We start from the raw sequence: 21,620 nt of genomic DNA, 5'->3' as shown, positions 1-21,620 counted from the left end.
ATCAAGAATTCCACCCTGTAGTGTTTCTCAGCAAAAAACTGTCTGAGAGGGAAAGCAACTGGTCAGTCACTGAAAAAGAATGTTACGCCATTGTCTACGCTCTGGAAAAGCTACGCCCATATATTTGGGGACGGCGTTTCCACCTGCAAACCGACCATGCTGCACTGAAGTGGCTTCACACCGTCAAGGAAACTAACAAAAAACTTCTTCGGTGGAGTTTAGCTCTCCAAGATTTTGATTTCGACATCCAACACATCTCAGGAGCTTCTAACAAAGTGACTGATGCACTCTCCCGTGAAAGTTTCCCAGAATCAACTGGTTAAAATCGTCCTTGAGATGTGGAAAATATTGTTAGTCTTTATGTACTTGGTAGTATATTTAGAGATGCATGTGTCTTATTAACTCTGTTTTTCCTAGAGCTCCAGGAAGAAATCCCAGCCAGTGTTTCACCCTAGCTGAGATTTGGGGGGCGTGTCATAAATATAAAGGGAAGGGTAAACCCCTTTAAAATCCCTCCTGGCCAGAGGAAATCTCCTCTCACCTGTAAAGGGTTAAGAAGCTAAAGGTAACCTCACTGGCACCTGACCAAAATGACCAATGAGGAGACAAGATACTTTCAAAAGCTGGGAGGAGGGAGAGAAACAAAGTGTATGTGTGTCTGTCTATATTTTAGAGACTAACCAGTTTATTTGAGCCTGAGCTTTCGTGAGCTACAGCTCACTTCATCGGATGCATAGCATATCGTGGAAACTGCAGAAGACATTATATACACACAGAGACCATGAAACAAAACTTCCTCCCACCCCACTCTCCTGCTGGTAACAGCTTATCTAAAGTGATCATCAAGTAGGGCCATTTCCAGCACAAATCCAGGTTTTCTCACCCTTCCCCCCCCCACACACACACACATACAAACTCACTCTCCTGCTGGTAATAGCCCATCCCTCTTTGAAACCTCTCTTTATAATGCGCATGATAATCAAGGTGGGTCATTTCCAGCACTAATCCAGGTTTTCTCACCCCCCCCCACACACCCCCCTCCAAAAACTTTCTAGGGGTCTCTCTAGATGGTGAGCTAAGAGAGATTGCACCCTTGCATGAGCTAGACTATTCATAAGGCGTAGAGCTGGCCAGACACTATGAATAAGAATGAAGAATAACATCTCACTAATTTAGTGCAATGCTTTAAACAGAGTTCTAATTAAAAGCTATTCCCGAAGAATTCATGTTCTTTATTAACAGATGTATCCAAAAGAAATGTAGGAAAGGAAAACAGTAACTGACCCTTTGCATATTTCACCTGTGATATTCTATAGCATTCATAAATACAAAACACTGGAGCAGGTTCACAATCTTGGATCATTTGCATTTTTACATGTTGTGCTGCATTGCACTTATTTTAATGGAGAATGTACAAAGGTCCTCAGTGCTCTATTTTGACTCTCTATGTACTGCTTCCTCCACTGCTCTTTCCAGAAGTTCCAGTCTTCTGGAGCCTGCTAGTGCTTGGCTGCCGGGGCATTCTTTGGACCGATCCTTCCCGGCTGCAACGTTCTGCCAGGCCTTGGGTCCCGCTGACGGCAGAATTGGTTTTATTTCTCCCTGGATGGACAAATAAATATGTTAACTTTAAAGTTCTAATCTGACATCATAACTGCACCCAAGCTGCTAGTGTTCCTCAAGAATTCATGTTATAGGTAGGGTTTTATTAGATGATGAAATTTTACCAGCATCCAATATAGACACAAAACTCATGAACTGTAATTTAACAGATGTCAGGTAGCATAAATCCTAAACAAACTGCAGTAGTAGGTCTAATCATATTCATCACAATTGGTTCCTCAGATAAATCAAATAGCATAAATCACTTTGTTTTTTAACAGGTTTCAGAGTAGCAGCCGTGTTAGTCTGTATTCGCAAAAAGAAAAGGAGTACTTGTGGCACCTTAGAGACTAACAAATTTGCGCATAAGAAGTGAGCTGTAGCTCACGAAAGCTTATACTCAAATAAATTTGTTAGTCTCTAAGGTGCCACAAGTACTTTTCTTTTTATTTTTTACATGTGTGAACACATTATGTGATTACTTTCATTTAGCATAGGAACACCAGAACTGCAAATTGCAACTAAAATAATTTAAAGAGCATCTAACATGTCATGGCTAGGACAAGTGAACCAATGTTCCAGAGTCTATGCCCCTCACAAGCCACAGTGACAGGGTCCAACCCTGCAGAGCCACTCCTGTTTGTCACTTTGTCAGACTAACAGACCTCTCAACTCTCCTGGGTATTCTGGAAAGCATCTGGATTCTACAAAGAAGCTGCCACTCACAGATTGCCTTGCTGGGTTCAGAAGGGAGATAGAATACTCCTCCTGAGCCATCTTGCTCTTATCCTACCACTGCTAGCTGCGTCTATGATGCAACACAGCCGCAGGACAAAGCACTGGGTAGCACTATGCAAGCTGGAGGGGGAGAGGGCAGGAAGTGTGGTGCACACAGCTAGCAAGAGACCTGGAGGGGATCCCTTCCACGTTCAGCAGGAGAAAGGGGACAAACTGAGACTTGCTTCAGGCAGGGCAGGTGAGGGGAGAAAGAGACCAAGTGAGGTGTGTGAAGAGCAGGGCCTGACAGCTTGGGAGAGAGCTGTCTTAGAGGAGGCACATCATGTAGGGTGAAGAAAAAGGGTAAGGAAAAAATTACACAAGTGAAAGGTCAAAAAAAAAAAAAAAAGGGAGAACAATCTACCTTAGAAAGGGATGAGAAGGACGGAGCTAACAAACAAACAAACAGGCTCCAATGCTTTAAAGAATTTTAGAAATACACACACCATAAAGAGATCAGAGCAAAAGGCAGGTATTTGATCACTAATTTAAATAATTTTTCTGCACAAATTAGTTACATTAATTACCTGATTAGGATGTTGAGATATTTTGTAAGACAACTGACTGATGGCTATACAATAATTAGTAGCATCCCACTTATGTTGTTTAGAATCCATCATCTCTGCAATTTCCGTGGCCAACAGAAGAGTGAGCTGTAGAAACTTTATTCCATTATTAGAACATAAGAATGGCCCTATAGGGTCAGACCAAAGGTCCATCTCACCCAGTATCCTGTCTTCCGACAGTGGCCAGTGCCAGGTGCCCCAGAGGGGAATGAACAGAACAGGTCATCATCAAGCGATCCATCCCCTGTCGCTCATTCCTAGCTTCTGCATTACTTACCCAAGAGTCATTCCTATGTAGTGCCATTCCTGCCCCCTGAAAGCCACTACTGCCAACAGCACAAATTTACAGCTTAGTGCACTAGAGAAACACTCAAATGGCTTCCAAAGAATAAAAATGTAAGTGGTTCATTTGCATCTGTAAATTGTTTGACAAACTCAAGCAATAAACAGCAAATGAATTCATTTGCCTCAGACATGCCAGTTGCTCTTTAAGAAAAATCTACTACTGTAGATTTCTCATCTGTCAGCCCAAAGCCAGCCAGCCGGCTTTCCAATTCTCCTTTGCTGAAGCTCAGAATCACTCAAGCAACTTTACTAATGCAAGTGCTGTCAATGAAAGCGCACAAATTGCAGAAAGGAGAAATTTAACTGTACGTCATCAAAGACGGCAACAAAATCATCCCCAAAGATTATCTGATTTTTTTAGCAAGCAAGTAGGTGCATGTTTGTGCATGTAAATACCTTCCTCTCTTGAATGCACATGTCCAGTTACAGTGCAAATCCTTCATTTGTGTGGGCACAAAGTAACGTATGTGTCTCTCACAAAAAAGGGCTCTGGGCCCACAGGATAGGCACACAAATGCCCAACTATCTGGCTACTGGACATCTGGCCCTTTATCCTCTAAATGATCCGAGGAATGGAAAACCTGTCTTATGAAAGGAGACTCAAGGAGCTTGGCTTGTTTAGCCTAACTAAAAGAAGGTTGAGGGAAGATATGATTGCTCTCTATAAATATATCAGAAGGATAAATACCGGAGAGGGAGAGGAATTATTTAAGCTCAGTACCAATGTGGACACAAGAACAAATGGATATAATCTGGCCATCATGAAGTTTAGACTTGAAATTAGACGAAGGTTTCTAACCATCAGAGGAGTGAAGTTTTGGAATAGCCTTCCAAGGGAAGCAGTGGGGGCAAAAGACCTATCTGGCTTTAAGATTAAACTCGATAAGTTTATGGAGGAGATGGTATAATGGGATAACATGATTTTGGTAATTAATTGATCTTTAAATATTCATGGTAAATAGCCCAATGGCCTGTGATGGGATGTTAGATTGGGTGGGATCTGAGTTACTACAGAAAATTCTTTCCTGGGTATCTGGCTGGTGAATCTTGCCCATATGCTCAGGATTTAGTTGATCGCCATATTTGGGGTCAGGAAGAAATTTTCCTCCAGGGCAGATTGGAAGAGGCCCTGGAGGTTTTTCGCCTTCCTCTGTAGCATGGGGCCTGGGTCACTTGCTGCAGGATTCTCTGCTCCTTGAAGTCTTTAAACCACGATTTGAGGACTTCAATAGCTCAGATATAGGTGAGAGGTTTTTCGCAGGAGTGGATGGGTGAGATTCTGTGGCCTGCATTGTGCAGGAGGTTGGACTAGATGGTCATAATGGTCCCTTCTTACCTTAGTATCTATGAATCCTCTAAACTATACTAAACTCCTCAGAAAAAAAGAATGAACACTCTAAAGACCATTTTATGTATATATAAATAAAGGTATGATGTCAGTCCTCCCATTCTGATCAATGGCAAAGCTCCCATTGATTTCAATAGGGTAGGGTCAGACCATGTGTTTGGAAGCAACACCACAAGGCCCAACAATCAGAGTGGGTGTGTTGTGTGCACTTCTGCCTCAACACTTGTATTAAACAATACTGAACATTAGGGAAATCAACACACATTAGTGCAACCCATGAAAGGACTGGATTTCAAGAGACTTCCCCATACAGTAAAGAAACTAATACTGATGCTAACAAAAGGCTCCCCCACTTAATTGAATAGACACATGATGTCCTGTTATTTTGAGGTGCATACTTGGTTGTTTTTCAGAGAGACCCAGTGTTCTGTAAAGATGCAACATGATACAAATACAAGTGATACTCCACGTGAGAGATCAGGCTTCATTTGAGTACCTCAAAAGACCAGAGAAGATGACGGCAGTAGGAGCAGTCAAGTATGTGTCCTACAAATGGGCTGAGGTACGTTCATAAGACCAGGTGCCTACAACTACATACAAGGATACATACACCAGCTTGTGATGTTCATTCTTCCCTTCAAACAATAGTGAGATGGGTTTAAAACCTAGGTGGTTCGATAGATGTATTCAGGAGGCAGGGAAGGCTGCACGGTGGCACTACGGAGTGCACACTGGCAGCAGACAGAATGCTGCAGTGGCATAGAAGCAGGGTCACAAAGGTGAATCAGACCTCAGGGAATGCTTCCTGTAGTCCTCAGGTGTTTTTAGAAGTAGCCACCTACAGCACTGTTCTCTTTGCCTGCTCTCTGCCCAGACTGATGTTGTTGCCCCCTTCGTTCCTCAGTAGCAGAAAGGACCGTGGAGGTTCCCCATCCCCAATGGAGCAGTGTTTTCCTCCCACAGGGAGAGACCCAAGGCTCAGACCCTGCCTTTAAGCCCCCAACTGCTCTTCTTACTATTTCTGTTTGTAACACAGTGAGGGCAGTGCTTCGAACCAGGCTCCAGTCAGGAAGTGGACATGAGAACTAGGAGAAACTAGTCAATTTGAAAACCAGACTTAAAAGCTCACGGCTGCTGCCCAGTCCTGAGCCCCTGCAAGGATCAAGGGGGTGTACACACACACACACCCCTATTTTTAAATTTTTTTTTTCCTCTCTTTTGTTGTGTGAGACCCAGACAAATAACCGGGGGAAGCAACAGACTGGCCTTAGTGGGAGAACAGTAACACTGACTCTACACACAGGCCCGGCAGAGACGCAGAAGCCATTTTTTTATTCCCTTCTTTCAGTTATAATATTTGTTCTTCCTGGTAACAATAAGATGTAGTGGGTGATTTCACAGGGATGGTTTACCCTTTATGCAATCTCCATGTTAACGTAAAAAGATGTGCTCCAGTTAGCAGCTCCTTATAATTCATGCACAGAAAGGAAATTAGTACAAACCCTGCTTGAATCATTGGCAGGTTTTGAAAAATCAAATGTGTCTTAAGCAGAGAGTTTAATTCCTGTGGCCTGGCTGAAAAGCACCGAGGGCTGAGTTCCCCTCCTGTCCCTGGCCCCACAGGCAGACTACTAAGGCTCTACTGTTCTGCTCCCCTGACTTTCTCTTCCAGTAGATGCTTTACAGCCCACTCCACGCACAGCTGTAGCAAAACTCATCCTAGGCTCCTTAACTGGGAACACATGCCTCTAGCCCTGACCCTTGTGCAGTGCAACCCCTGGTGGAGTGCTTGTGCCTATGTAGAGAAGCCCTGAAAGGGAAGTGGCTAGGTAACAGAGAGGGAGGGAGTGGGAAGGATCCAGCTCTCCCTTACCTCCTTTCCTTAACTCAATGACTCATAAGAGGTCAGAGAGCACTCCAACAAACCACCCTGTCAGCTGACACAGGGTGTTCTGACATGAGTGTTTTTAACAGTAGCATGGAAAGAATCGTAGGACTGTAAGGGACCTCAACGGATCCCCTAGTCCAGTCCCCTACACTCAAGGCAGAACTAAGTATTACCTTGATCATCATTGACAGGTGTTTGTCTAACCTGCTCTTAAAAACCTCCAGCAACAGAGATTACACAACCTCCCCAGGTAATTTGGTCCAGTGCTTAACGGCCCTTACCATTAGGAACTTTTTCCTAATGTCCAACCTAAATCTCCTGTGGTGTATTTTAAGCCCATTTCTTCTTGTCTTGCCCTCAGTGGATAAGCAGAACAATTTATTACCCTTCTCTTCATGTACCTTTTATGTACTTGAAGGCTGTTATGTGACCCCAGTCTTCTCTTCTCCAGACTAAACAAACCCAATTTTTTCAATCTTTCATCACAGGTCATGTTTTTTAGACCTTTAATCATTTTTAATGCTCTCCTCTGGACTTTCTCCAATTTGTCCACATCTGTAACAAAGTGGGGTGCCCAGAACTGGACATAGAACTCTGGCAGAGAGACCTTAACAGTGCAGAGTAGAGCAGAATTATTTCTTGTCTTGCTTTCAACACTTCTACTAATACATCCCAGAATTATGTTTCCTTTTTTTGTAACAGCACTATATTGTTGACTCATATTTAGTTTGTGATCCATTATAACCCCCAGATCCTTTTTTGCCATACTCCTTCCAGTCATTTCCCATTTTGTATTTGTGCAACTGGTTATTCCTTCTGAAGCGCAGTACTTTGCATTTGTTCTTATTGAAGTTCATCCTGTTTCATTCAGACCATTTCTCGACTTTGTAAAAATCATTCTGAATTTTAATCCTGTCCTCCGAAGTGCTTGCAACCCCTCCCGGGCTGGTACCATCCACAAACTTCATAAGTGTACTCTCCAAGCCATTATCCAAATCATTTATGAAGATACTGAATAGAAACAGATCTAGGTCAGACTTCCTGTGTTGCTGAGGAAATATACTGCAGCATTCTGTAATAGCTGGAGTTTCCTAAGAGCTGAAGTTTTCATGCCCAGGTGTATTGCATTGCTGCAATTCGACTGAGAGGTGACAAAGGCATCAGTATCTGAGGCCAGATCATTGGCTGCCAAGATGGGACAGTGTCTCCTAGACAACTGGAGATGTTAGCAATAGTTACGAGTAATGCTTTCTATGTGAGAGATCATGATCAGCTCTACCATTTGATAGGCTTCTGAAGTCGACCACTAAATGACGGTTCATACCAGCACTACTGCCACTGCATCACTGAATAACTAACAAACAACAGATGACTTCAGGAAATTCAGATGTGCTAAGGAAGAATGTCCAAACAATCTTCTCTGAGATCATTCCTGGTTTACAAGTAAAGGAAGGCAGAAGATTGTGGAAGTGAATGACTGACTAGGTAAGTGGAGGAGGGGTTTGAGTCTGTGGAACACTGGTCCAAATTCTGGGAGAAAAAGGAGGCTGTATAGTTTGGATGGCCTCCAGTACAGTAGAAGGGGAACCAATCTCCTTGGGGACAGGCTGGCTAGAATTATCAGGGGGGGATAAACTATTTTTAAAAGGGGAGGGTAAAGGGAGGGAAGAAATGAGCACTAAGCACAAAAAATGAGAGGTTGAGAACACAATTAATCAAGGAATCAAAGGATACGAAGAGAAGAAATTCCTGAACTGCCTATACACCAATGCTAAGACCATGGTTAACATCAAGAGGAATTAGAATTGCTCATTTATGAGTGTAAATTCAGTATAGTTGGTATTATTGAAATCTGGGAGGAAGATTTGCACTACTTGAATGCTAAAATCAATGGTTATAACTCGGGCTGTTAAGTGATTAAAAAAATTAATCGCGATTCATTGCACGATTAAAAAAATTAAACATGATTAATCGCACTGTTAAATAATAGAATACCACTGTTGGTTCTTATCTGTATACTCTGATCTTTGAAAAGAGGTAGGACAGAAAATTTCCTACCGATAATTTCCTTTCACCTCACATGTCTCCCACAATTCTGAATGTGCGGGCTGCTCTCCTCTCTGCTGCTTGTGAGGGCAGATCAGTGTTTTGACTCTACATGGTCTGGCCATGTCCCCTCTGCTCCTACTTGCTGCCCGATAAACTATTCCCAAACTGTAAAATTTGCATAACATCACTAACAAATATTCCAGAGATAACATAACTATGTACGTTAGACCAGAGAAGATGGTATGGTATGATTCCATTTAATATCTGACCTTGAGTCATAAGCCATGCAGGGTGGGTAGAACTGAAGAAGACGCTGCTAGCAGAAAGGAAGTTATTGTTAAGAAATGTTCTGTTCTGCAGTCCAGTGTCTCCCACAATTCTGGACATCTGGGAAGTAGTAAACAGCGAACAGACGTAGGGAGGGTTATGGAACAAAAGTTCTGTAGGAAAGAATTATCCGCCCTTGTATTATTACTGGGCCATTGAACCCAGTGCTTTTTTTGGCTGCTCTGCTCTGTAAGGCAAAGGAGCTGGCAGGGAGATGCTGCAGCAAAGGTTCAGGGAGGGTTAAAACTCTGAAGGATTAATCAATCCAGGAAGGAGGAGAAGAAATGCCGAGGAGGGAGAATACTGCTCCCCAGTGCCCAGCCGGTCCATCCTGTGAACAGCAGGGCAATAGACCATTTGTAGCCTCCCCCGGAGAAGACGGCAGTCTGGCAAATGGGGTCACCAGAGTATATGAAGCCAAGTGACCTAAAAGCCAGAGATATGGTTCTTGCTGTAGTACATGGATTGTTTTGCAATTGATTTACCAACGCTAGCATGCTGTCAAATCTGATTTGCTGCAATTATGCTCAAGCCGTGGAATCAATAGAGCCCCCCAAAATTCTCTCTTTTGTGTCAGGCTTAAAATTAGACTTTTTCATGTTCACTCAGTTCCAAGCTGGAGAATACGTATGACATACTTGTGACAGCCTGACAATTTCCTGCAATACCCTGAAAGAAGTTTACTGAATTAAGTTAAACCTTACTGAACTGGAATGAATCCTTTGGGGAGTGGGGATGTGTGTGTCACTTGTATTAAAAATGCAATTGTGTATGTGTTATTGTGGAATTGTATGTACCTTCTCTACTAGGAGGGGGATGTTAACGTACTTTCTCTGTTACCTCCCCTTGAAGCCATCCCCTGGAGAGGTGCCCATATACTAGTTCAAACTGGATTCTCCAGGCACCACCAGATAAACAAGATTTCTTGAATATATAGCCTGGTTTTAAACTGGCTCGGGGCCTTCTTCCTGAACCAGCAAACAGACAGAAGCCGTGGTCCATAGAAGGCCCCAATCTTTAAAGTAGTGTTGGAAGGACTGGACCTGCTGAAGCCCCACAAGACTACATTTTTATTCTGAACTGAATCTGTGATTAACCTGTAACCCCAAGGAACCCTCATGGGTGAGAATCTGAAGGACTGTTCCTGCAGAATCCATGTTGAAGTTGAGATGAACCCTGGTAAATTTATTAGCATGCATATAGGTTATTTTATTGCTTTAAATGTGTTTTTTTTCTGTAGTGTTTTAACCTAAAGAAGAAAATTGGCTTGCACAGAAAGAACTGTTTGGTAGTTTACTTCTGTTGACAATCACTCATCAGTTGCTGAAGAGAAAGCAAGCAGATCCACTTGGGCAGCCTGTCTCTTCTGGGAATAACACAAGGAAGGCAGGGAACTGTGCAGCCTGGAAATACCCCACTCCGAAAGGAGAGAAACGCAGGTCTGCACCCAAAAAGGCAATGGCTGGGGAGCTGGAAGCCTGAGAATTGGTGTTTTTGCTAGACCACTGAGAGGAAATACAGGGACAGTTGCCCTGACCCGTGACATCTATGGTGGCATCGGTGGGATCTGCAGCAGTGTGAACTGCATAAGTATCAACAGCAATGAAAGCAAGTTACCTAGAAGGGAAAACCACAGAGGAAAAAGTCTCAATAGTCTTTTTGGGAAAGGAATAGTGATGAGAGAGACAGAGAAAAATGAATTATGAACAGCTGAAGAAAAATCAGCTGGTTGAGGTATGCAGAGAAAGGCAGCTTAACACTGAACAGACAAAATGACAGCTAGTAGATCTGCAATATTCTAAATGACCAGTCAAGGAATGATGGTCCAGATTTGCAGAAAACCTCCAGCTTGCTGGCAAAAGGTCCACCACCCTGGAGAGAAAGAGAACAAACAGACTGACAGAGGAAACAACTATGTTCTGTCCTAACCAGCACACCACTGTAACAGGAGCGGCAGACAGCCCAACAGGAAAGGCAGGAAAGGCACAGAGTGTATCTGGAAACCCAGCACCTTGGAGACCAGGAGCAACAGAGAGCAGACCAAGAGCAGCAGCATCAGTGCAAGAGAGAAGGTCAGGGAGCGTCAGGAGCAGCTTCAGCTGGAGAAACTGCGCAAGTAGAACCTCCAGCAAGAGGCCACTTGATCCTTGCAGGCTCTGGGAGTGAAAGCCCAACAGACATCGCATGCATCCAACAGACATGCTTCTCTCAAGCAGAGATGGTGGGCATATGACTTGAGACTACCCTGGGACTGGAGACACACTGTTTCAGGGATGCAGCAGCACTGACCTGGATGGATCCAAAAGGAAATTTAACTAGGGCAAAAGAAAGGGCAAAGGGCAAAAGAAAGATTCTGGAAACTCGTGGTGCAGATGTGTGGGAATATGCAAAGGCCATCTCAAAGAGTAACCTCATGCTTCAGGGCTTAAACCAATCTTGGGGACAGCTTATCCTTACCATGGGGTTTCTTACACCTTCCTTGTAGCATCTAGTGCTGGCCACTGACATCCTTGAGTCTGATCAAGTCCAGAAAATCCTGTGACTTGAAGTGAAATCAACAGACCAAAAGGGAAGTCCTTGTGTACTGGAAATAGTTGATGCTATGCAGAATCTCAAATAGTTTTGATAGGGAGCTCAGGTACTGAAACGAAAACATGCACAACTCCAAAGCAGTCTAGAAGTGATAAGTAAAGGATACTAGAGACCAAAAACAGGGGGAATGGGAAACAAATTGTGTCTAAAACTGGGTTGTGGCTCTCGAGCATACCATCACATTTGAGGCCCAAAGATGAGGAGGTAGGATTACAGCAACAGGTAGAAGAGTTTTCAGTGTCTCTCTCTTCTGCTATTGGTGTTGCGGCTAAGTTTCTATTTAAAGCTGAATTTTGCTTCCTCTCCAAAACCTACCAAAAAAGTCAGATCAGCATGCAAACAGGTAAGTCTGGGGCCACAGTGGAGTTTGTGGAGAAAATCTGAAGTTATTTTGACCAAGGTGAGTGTAGCTTTACTGAGGGCTCTGCTTCCTAGAAAGCTTCAGGGTGATCAACCTTTGGATTGCAAGCATGGTAAATATTGGTCTGACAGCCAAGAGGACTCATCAGCTTGGCAGTGCTAGTACCTAGGAGAAGCTTATGAGGAGAGGCTGAAGGAACTGGGATTGTTTAGTCTGCAGAAGAGAAGAATGAGGGGGGATTTGATAGCTGCTTTCAACTACCTGAAAGGGGGTTCCAAAGAGGATGGCTCTAGACTGTTCTCAATGGTAGCAGATGACAGAACGAGGAGTAATGGTCTCAAGTTGCAATGGGGGAGGTTTAGATTGGATATTAGGAAAAACTTTTTCACTAGGAGGATGGTGAAACACTGGAATGCGTTACCTAGGGAGGTGGTGGAATCTCCTTCGAGGTTTTTAAGGTCAGGCTTGACAAAGCCCTGGCTGGGATGATTTACTTGGGGATTGGTCCTGCTTTGAGCAGGCGGTTGGACTAGATGACCTCCTGAGGTCTCTTCCCACCCTGATATTCTATGATAAGCTTCTTCACCAGGTACAGAGGAAATTATAGAACTGGAGGGTGGGCAGGTATGGCTCTCCTCTCTCCTCCATGCCATTAGAGGCAGTGAGGAAGCATGGGTATTGAATGGGGAGGTAGCTGACAGGCAGAGATCCTTTATGGCATTCCCCCCTCCATTCCTAGCACAAGCCTCCTTTTTCCCCTGCCTCCAACCCCGCATCTCCTCCTGCTCAAGGGCTGCCCCACTGTCTTCCATAGAATCATAGAAATCAGGGTTGAAAGGGACCTCAGAAGGTCATCTAGTCCAACCCCCTGCTCAAAGCAGGACCAATCTCCAACTAAATCATCCCAGCCAGGGCTTTGTCAAGCCTGACCTTAAAAACCTCTAAGGAAGGAGATTCCACTATTTCCCTAGGTAACCCATTCCAGTGCTTCATTGTTGCAGGGTCCTGAGCCACCAAGGAAGCAGCACCCAACAATTATTGGAGTGTTAGGCACTGCAAGAAATACTGTTGTTAGTCTCTAAGGTGCCACAAGTACTCCTTTTCTTTTTGCCTGAAGAGGGTTAGGAACTGCAGGAAATACTGCCTGAAGAGGCCAGAGAGACAGAATCCTGCAGCCCCCTGGTTAGTCCACGCCAACTATTTAAATTAGGACATTGTCCCAAAGAGCTGTCCAAGCAGGAATGAAGACTCTTTCTTGCTACATACCTCATCTTTGCCCTATCTCACTCCTGACCTCTGATCCCAGCTTGGCTTGACGTTGGTATTCATCTCCTGCCTCACTTTGATCACTAGTCTTGACTCCTGCCTTTGACCCCAGCCCAGTGAAAAGTACTGGCTCTGCTGCTTCTGCCCCAGCCATTGTGCAAGGGGGAGACAAACAGCATCAAAATCTACATGGCACAAGTTGGAGTAACAGGGTGACTTCTGCACCCAGAAATATCTCACTCGTCATAAGTAATTCGATGGGCTGGTGATCAACTCCTTCGCAACTAGAAACAGAAAATAAAGTGCCCTGGGGCCTTTCTGTGCGTCAGGGCTCACGATCTTAGGCAGTGAATGGCATCTTGCAAAGCTGGGCAAGGTCCCTGCTACATCTTCTCACCTTTTCCACTGCTCCACAGGACAATACAAAACATCAGAATGAGATACAGCTTATGCCTTTTTGGACTATGATACTCCGGCTTGATTAGCTTGGCCCTGGATCTTCAGATGTCTGTCTTACAGAGCTCTGCTATTTCAGGACCAGCGAGGTTTAAAATGGATACTTGGATGAAGTGGTGATTACTCTCATGGAGCCCAACAGAGAAATCAACATATAGAACTTATTCTATTGGCTGGTGCAAAGTCCATGGTTTAACTACCATGTTAAGACAGTGAAACATATCCTTGAGTGACCCCAGCCCAGCAAGGCTTGGTTATGGGTATATAACAGTGTCCAAGCAAAAAGATCAAGTCTCTATAGTATAAAGTTCTTAGCATGTTCAAGAAAAGTCAGTTTTTTGTATAAACGCCAACATCAAATGCTTTCTTGATCATCAACCTTATTCCAGCCCCAGGGAATAAACATGTCCTTGGAACCTCATTCTGTTCTTTACAGCATTACCTAGGTTGAACCCCTGAAGGAGCCGTTATGTTCTCTATCCAATGGAGTAGGCCTTTCAAGGGCTATAATTTTCATTCTGATTTTTTTTTTTTAATTTGAAATTGGGAGCTCTCTCTAATGAAGCCCCGTATTGTACTTTTAGTTCAGATAGGTGATCCTCACAACTATCATAACATTTATTCCTTAAATAAATCCAAGAAATATTTCTTCTGTTCAGCATTGAAGTCCAGTCTTTAGGAGCACACTGACAATCTCAGGGCAGAGTAGTAGTTTCTCTTGTATTGAGATCTGCTAGATGGCCGTTTGTTCACCAAATTCTGAAAACTGGTCATCCAGTCTTAGCCAGCGTCTTTTTTTGTCTTTTTTTTAATCTTTTGGCAGAGTTTTTCTCCATGCGGGATATCCATATTTAAAGAATAATTTTGCTTCCCACTCTTGGAGCCATTAAAATTATTTTTTGTGCCAATGTGCTTCAAGAATAGGAAAACTTATCCATACTTATCTGAAAATTGCCTTTTTTTCAGGTAATAAGGTCCACAGATCCGGCCCATCCTGGAGTCTAGTGGATTATGCAGAACAGAGATGAAAACTGCCATCTTCCATGCCCTAGGGAAAATAATTCCTCTTCCCAGAAAGCCAGCCAGTGTCATCAGATCTCCATCAGCACAGTGACCCCTCCATCCAAGACCAGAATCTTCATACCTTACACCCTTTCCCTCAGTGCACACTGCAACTCCAAATCAGGACTCCTCTTGATATATGTCAGTAGGATCCTCACTGACCTTGGGAGCCTTTGCTGCTCAATGACAGATCACAGGAGGGGTTAAGTGCTATAATGTTTCCAGTTCCTCTTGTCATCTCTACAGGGAATGTCTTACGGCCAGATTGGAATCAACATAGTTCTGCTTTCCCCATTCCTATAGTCTTTTTATTTTAATGCTAGCACTCCTGTAGGGGGCAGATGTTCTTAACTGAGTTTTCTGACTTTCCACTGTTTTGAAAATTCTTGTACTGATGAGGACAAGACAGTGTTGAGTGCATCCAACCATAACTCCACACTACCAGACTTTTGAAAGTAGGGTAATGAGGTATTTTGATAGTTTTTGAAAAATGCTTGTAAACTAGGATGGGTACAATGTTATCATGGAAGCTATTTATTAACTGACTCCTGCAGCATCATTTTGTTTTTTAAAAACTCAAAGAGAAACAGAGACCTCACAAAAGTTTCAAGTAAGAGTAATTTTTTTGATCTTTCAACTGGAGAAGCGCTGCCCAATTCCATGCAATTCTCACAAGGGCGGGGGGGGGGGTGCGAATCTATTTCAGTCTGAGTTACTTTTTTTTTTTGGTAAATTTCAATTTGTCTTTATAATGCAATCCTGGCTGCAATCTTAGATAGGGTGTGACTACCCCCTTTCCATAATTACACAGCTTTCTGAAGTACAATAGTCATACACTGATCAAAACTTGCAGTTTAATCCTCCACAATTTCTTGAAAATCCAACCTAGTTTGTCCCAACAGTTAACAAAAACATCCATGCCCTAAGAATCACCTCTGACCTTCCAGACCCCCACATTGTTCATCTTCCAGTTTGTCTAAAACTACCTTTGATAACCAATCTGACCATGTCATTCTTTGTCTTGAATCCTTCAACTGGCTCCCCCACTTGTCCTGTCCATCCCATCAAGTTTCAGCTTCAAAACCCTGCAACACTGCCCCAGGTCTCCATCTCAGATGCATATCATCATGTGTTCCCTGCTTTCCAACAGGGATGCCCAACTTTGCTACCCCATTTGGCTGCTTTTTCAACACTCCCATCTCTACCACTTTTTCTATACTACCATAATGCCAAAAAACCACATGACTTTTCAGTGCTCTAGGTCTTGCATTTGTTTCCTAGATCTTCGGGGGGTTTTAAAAAAGAAAAAAGCACCTTTCAGGTGTATGTGTGTTCAGGTTACTGCTTTAGTTCACAAACTTTCCCCAAGAAATACTTATACAACAGAGTGTATTCAAATGTTTCAGATTTTGTTTGTACTGTTCATCTGAGACTCAGCTATTCTCAAGCTATTTTGAGTTCAAATATTTTCATGAAGTACTTGATGCAATTGGTTTATTATGCCTTATGTTTTTAACTGCACAAGTTTAATTCCAAGTGACTTGCCATCATCCCCATTTGGCAAATGGCTGTAGTATATATGTGACATACCAGTAGGGGGAACAGTAAGATGTACTCAGACAAATCTGATAGTCATGCAGTTTTGTTCTGTGTAACTAAACATTGCATATGAAACCTGGAGTTGCTTTCTGCTATTACTCCATTTTGCTATACTGCTTCTGTGCTCTATTGTTTAAATTGTATTGAATACTGCTCGTATCACTCAAGTTGTGTACTATTTATAACTTTGCCACAGTACAACACCACATTACCCATGTATCCAAGATTGTACACAGTTATATGGTGTATTATAGCTGGAAGTGTCCATTGCATTAAAGTTGCCAAGCACTTTCCATTATAACATTGTTTTCAGTTGCTTGCACTGGGCCTCAGTGAGTCTCCTGCAGTATTCTGCAGGGTCCACACAGAGCTATAAATGCATCTGAGATATGGGCAACATGAGAATCCATCAGCCATCTCCCCCACCACCCCAAATATTTTGGGGCCAGACTCAGAACGATGAAGATAAAAGGAGTATTGAACTGCCCCATTCACTATAATGCCATCCATCTTGTGCACTGATGGAGGCAGGTGTCATGTGGGGAAAAAGGTATGACAGCATGAAATTGGAGACTACTGTAACACATACACAGAGGAGCAGAATTAAGGTTGAATGGGATACCTTCACTCTGGCAGTTCCTGACTTGAGTGCATTTTTAAAAAGTTAACATTCTTGTAATGTACTTTTAAAAAGTGGAACTGGACATTATCTCTGGGACCTGTAGCACCAGGGCTTCATTCAGGAAGTTTCTGCTTACATAATTTTAAGAACTATGGAAGACAGAAATCTCAACCCTATGCTGTTCTGTAGCAATTTTCAAGATGTGCATGTTTAAAACGAAATTGGTCTGTGAGAGTTTTAAGCTCCAAAGGTTTATTGTGATCACGTTTTTCTTCCAAGACATCCCAGCTCAAAAGCAAGCAGGCATTTCTCACCCATGTATGCACAGCAGCATATACTGAAATGGCTACAATACAACTTGTTTGGAAATGGATTTTAAATGTACAAAAATCACACAATGGCCATAGAGGCTTGTGCACATGCCATATTTAAGTGTGTTGGCTTCCCTACCTCAGCCACAATCTTTAAAGTTTAGTTTTTAAGACAGAGTGACAGAACTCACCCCATCCCCACTCAAAAACAGCTAAAGGGATTTTACTCAAGCTTCCAAAGACAATTTACTAGAAACAGAAGAATGGAAAACTTCAACCCAAAAAGATAACTTTCTGAAACACACATAGAAATCAGAAAACACAGGCCTTAAATGGAAACAGGTGTTTGCAAGCCTTAAGCCTAATGGCCAATGCATATGAGCAATATAAATTTGAGCATTATTTGTCTTTGTAGTGAGTCATCTCCACACAAGCTCTCCTGTAGAGTGCACGCACCAGTTAGAGTTTATAAAAAGTCACTGATAAAAAACCTTGACAAAAATATCCACCATGCACAGGAAGTTCTTAGGTTCCAATCCTGCAATTCATTAAGAATGGACAGCCTTCAGGGAAGCTGAGTGGGCAAAGCAGCCCACCCTCACGCAATGGTCTGCAGGTTCTGGGCCACAATATGTAATTCCTAAACTTACTTCTCTTGGTTGTTTATGCATATGGCATTTAGTCTAAGACAGAGAAAGAATTTTTCACAATAGATTTCAGTCTCTTAATTCAACAGCAAAGTGAATCAGTTTTTGTTTTTAAAGTAAGATTTACATTTTATTTTTAACCTGTAAGTTTTAATTATTTTTAAAATTACCCATTCCTGACCGTTTGTTAACATTATGTATTGTTTAGAGGGTACACCAGTTCTTTTAGTCTAAACTTAAAGGACTCACAATGCAAGTGTGATTCTTAATGTCCTAACAGACTGCACCAACCCCAGTAGGTAAACTAATAAACACAACCTGCAAAAGGAGAGAACAGGCAGCAAGAAAACTGGAAGGAACGAGGGGGACCTTGAGAGAGAGGCGAGCAAGCATCAGCAGGACTGTAGACCACAATCTTAGGGGCTGTTAGTCTTGGAGATCGAAGGGCAGAGGAAAAGGAGAGTGGTGCAGGGATTTTACTGTTCTTGGCAGAGAGAAATGAGACCTCTAATTCAAAGAGAGACATAGAAACACATTAAAAACACCATATGTCTATTGAAAAAAAGAACAGAGTAGTGAATATGAATGTTCAATACCCTTAGAGAAAGAAGAAAAGTTGACTCTTCAACAATGGTAACATATCTCACATGCTTTGTTAAATACATCAATTTCATAATCTTGTCATCTTAACAGTCTACTTTTATGTTTCCCCTCTAAAATTTTGAAGTCCCTAGATGAACAGCTTAGACTTGAATAGTTATTACATTAAACTGCTGTTAAACAAAAATCATTTCATAGTAATAAATGTACCAATATTCTTCTCAAATGTTTTCAAATATAATTTCATAATTGCACTTTCCACATTGCTTGCCAGCCATTAATCCAGTAAAACAAGTCTTTTAAGCATACAGTGCATTTTCCTGAAGTACTTAATTGGTATTTTGAAGTAATAAACCCCCACATTAAACAAATGTTGTAAATAAATGTACAAGTGTACATCATTTCCTAGGTAGTATCTAAAAGTAACTATGATGCTTTTCTTTTCTTTGAAGGAAGTACGCATCAAAGATGAAAAAAATTTACTTTAAATACCTAAAAGTCTGTTTTACTGTTGTTTTAAATAGCTAAAATGTGATCCTTTATTCTGGTACTGAGATCTCTTCATATTCATTTCCATTCTGGCCAAAGCCAAGCAATGTGGAGTCCTGCGGAGCCACACCACAATTGTGTCTCCTTTATACAATCACCCACAGCCGCTCACTGCAGCCAGGTGGGGTGAACTGGAATTGTACTTTGGCATCTTTTAGTTTTGATCAGGTGTCATATCCCATCCCAAACTAAGCATGCCACTTACACAGAACTTTTAACTGCTAACAATTCAGAGGAAGAATAAAGGCATTGCCAGAAACATACAAGTCTGTATCATTTGCATGATAAACAGCTCTCATTTTCACTTTCAGCATCCACTGCAATTTTGTTTTCCTATGATTTAATATACTTTGTTTCCAATATTAAAGACTTCCAGACAGCTACTTCTGAACCAGTTTAAATTTGGCATGCTCAGTTTTTGTAATCCTTCAGAAGCAATGCAAGGGAGGCTCAGCCGCTCTTCCCTAGCAAGGCCAAGAGAAGCAACAGACTGCTTTGCTAGTGATACTGCGGTTATGATCAAGAGGGATACGACAGAAGGAAAACCAAGGAAAGAAGGGGAGAAACACTAAAAAGCAGAGGATGAAAATTGCACACCATAAGGCCCTGCACATAGAGTACAGTTTTTGGTCCCAGATAACCATAAACAGGTACGAACATTTGCTTGCATTTACAGTGGAGTAACTAATATTAACTGGTTTCAGAGTAGCAGCCGTGTTAGTCTGTATCTGCAAAAAGAAAAGGAGTACTTGTGGCACCTTAGAGACTAACAAATTTATTTGAGCATACGAAAGCTTATGCTCAAATAAATTGGTTAGTCTCTAAGGTGCCACAAGTACTCCTTTTCTTTTTGCAAATACAGACTAACACGGCTGCTACTCTGAATCCTCTCTAACATGCTCCTTCTGCTTGTCACAGTATCTATACCACACTTGTCACTATAACCTGAGTGCCTGCTGAAAGCATGGTAGGACTAATGGAAAGAACATTCACTAGATACAGAGGAAGATGCATCCAGCCCTCCAGAGCAGGAAAGAATGTCACCTCCACCTGAAACAGGGGAAACTGAGATACAATAATATACTTCCAAAAAAGAATGGAAAGGAAGATATATGTACATTCTGTTGCTGCTCTTTTTAAAAGAAAAATAGGTCTGGTGCCTTTTGCTTCTTTGTGAAAAACTAGAGCCTGATGTTTTTATCAAAAAAGGTCTCTTCCTACTTCTAACAGTGTTAGAAATTAGACTGTCTAGTATGATGGTGATGAGAACTGGAGAGTTGGAGTAAGGCCTGGTCTACACTTAAAAGTTTTACTGGCATTGCGTTCTCAGGTTTGTGATTTTTTGTTGCGGTTTTTTTGGCCAACAAAACTATACTAGTTAAAGCTATAGCATAGGTACAGGTATATGAGACCACACTCAGTTTAGGTTGTTTGGTTTTGACATTTTCAATATGCTAGTATGGCTAAAGTGGCTTAAATTCAGGCTTAAGTGATGACCTGATAGGCAACAAGAGAGTGTCAAATGAGCTAGGAAGAGGGCAAGATTTTTATTCTGCCTGTTTAAAAATCCTTTTCTTTTGCTAACATACAACGTGAATGTCTAATTAGCATCTTGTATAAATGAAGGCTCCCAGCAACAGACACCTCCTCCGTCCCTCTAGTCCTGCAGCAAAACTAGCCGTGGCAGGCCCGAGATTCCTAAACGGCAGGGATTTGCCTGCTTGCCTGCATACCGCCCTTTCTCGCCGCCTTGCCCCAGCAGAAAGCAGCAGCCACGGGCCTAAGCCCGGGCACCTCCCTGCAGGGAGAGGAACGTGAGCCGGGCCTGGGCTCACCAGGACCAGCCCAGCGGGAGGGGGCCCCTAATAACCCGCGGCTCCTGACCTCTCGTCTCGGGGCCGGTCTCGGCGGGGCCGCTGGGAGCCAGTCTCTGCCCGGCGCACATGGACTTCAGCATCTGGAACACGGCCAGGGGCGCCACGTTCATCCGCAGCAGGTCCAGCAGGAGCCTGCGGGGAGGGCGCAGGGTCAGCAGCTCGCTCAGCCTGCGCCGGCCGCCGCCGCCGCCGCCGCCGCCCCCTCCCGCGCGCGCGCCCCACCCCACCTGAACACTTCCGGGTCGAGGCCGATCCCCGCCGCCTGCGCCAGCTCGAACAGCTCCGCCTCCTCCGCCGTGGGCAGCTTCCGCCGGGACCGCACCGAGGCCCCCACTTTGCTCAGGGCCGCATCGAGCCCCGAGTCCGCCCCGCCACCGGCCAGGCCCTGGTCCGACATCCCGGCACAGCCAGGCACGGGCCGGAAACGCGCTCACCCAGCGCCGGCGCCCGGAGCCAGACAATTAGCACACCTCGCTTCCTGTTCAACTGGGCATGCGCGCTGTTGGAGCCCTCCCTGCGGCGTGGCCTGGCAGCAAGGCGCGCGTGCGCCCTAGGGGGGGCGGCCGAGGCGGGGTGGAGCCGTCGTGCGGCTGCGGGATTTCCGCGGGGCCGGCTCCCTGCCAAGGCGGCTGCTCGGTGCCGCACAGGCTGAGGAGAGCGGCCCCCGTGGGGCCCCCAGTCTCCTGGTCCGCGCGGGCCACGCTGCCTGCCTGCGTGCCTAGTGTGTAGGGAAAGCGGTGCTGGAGATGAGCCCCCCGCAGGTGACGTCCTGGCTG

At 43.7% G+C, this 21,620-nt stretch overlaps 1 protein-coding gene across 3 annotated transcripts; it reads right to left on the bottom strand.

Moving 5' to 3' along the window:
- Positions 1-1,211: 1,211 nt before the first annotated feature.
- LOC141996274 (mitotic-spindle organizing protein 2B-like) lies at positions 1,212-21,389 on the bottom strand. Of its 3 annotated transcripts, none has more exons than XM_074968258.1 (4): positions 21,072-21,389; positions 20,852-20,976; positions 18,137-18,325; positions 1,212-1,602 (listed from the first exon to the last, which is right to left on the bottom strand). In XM_074968258.1, exons 1-4 carry the CDS (start codon positions 21,239-21,241, stop codon positions 1,445-1,447), a joined length of 642 nt encoding a protein of 213 aa, XP_074824359.1. In that variant the 5' UTR covers positions 21,242-21,389; the 3' UTR covers positions 1,212-1,444. The 3 variants fall into 3 exon arrangements, with proteins under 3 accessions (XP_074824359.1, XP_074824360.1, XP_074824361.1); XM_074968259.1 differs by having other exon boundaries at positions 18,188-18,325; positions 21,072-21,385; XM_074968260.1 differs by lacking the exon at positions 18,137-18,325 and having other exon boundaries at positions 21,072-21,360.
- Between the last annotated feature and the right edge of the window lie 231 nt (positions 21,390-21,620).

This window comes from Natator depressus, chromosome 11, assembly GCF_965152275.1.
Source record: "Natator depressus isolate rNatDep1 chromosome 11, rNatDep2.hap1, whole genome shotgun sequence".
NCBI lineage: Eukaryota > Metazoa > Chordata > Testudines > Cheloniidae > Natator > Natator depressus.
Note: the sequence above shows the minus strand (reverse complement) of the source record. Positions and strands in the feature narration are given on the sequence as shown.

Coding starts and splice junctions, on each gene's coding strand:
- LOC141996274 (XM_074968258.1), bottom strand. CDS start 21,241: ATGTCGGACCAGGGCCTGGCCGGTGGCGGGGCGGACTCGGGGCTCGAT. Junction 18,326..20,851: donor GACCGGCCCCGAGACGAGAG/GTCAGGAGCCGC, acceptor TCTTTGAATTAG/AGGTCTCATTTCTCTCTGCC. Junction 1,603..18,136: donor CCTGTTCTCTCCTTTTGCAG/GTTGTGTTTATT, acceptor TTGTCCATCCAG/GGAGAAATAAAACCAATTCT.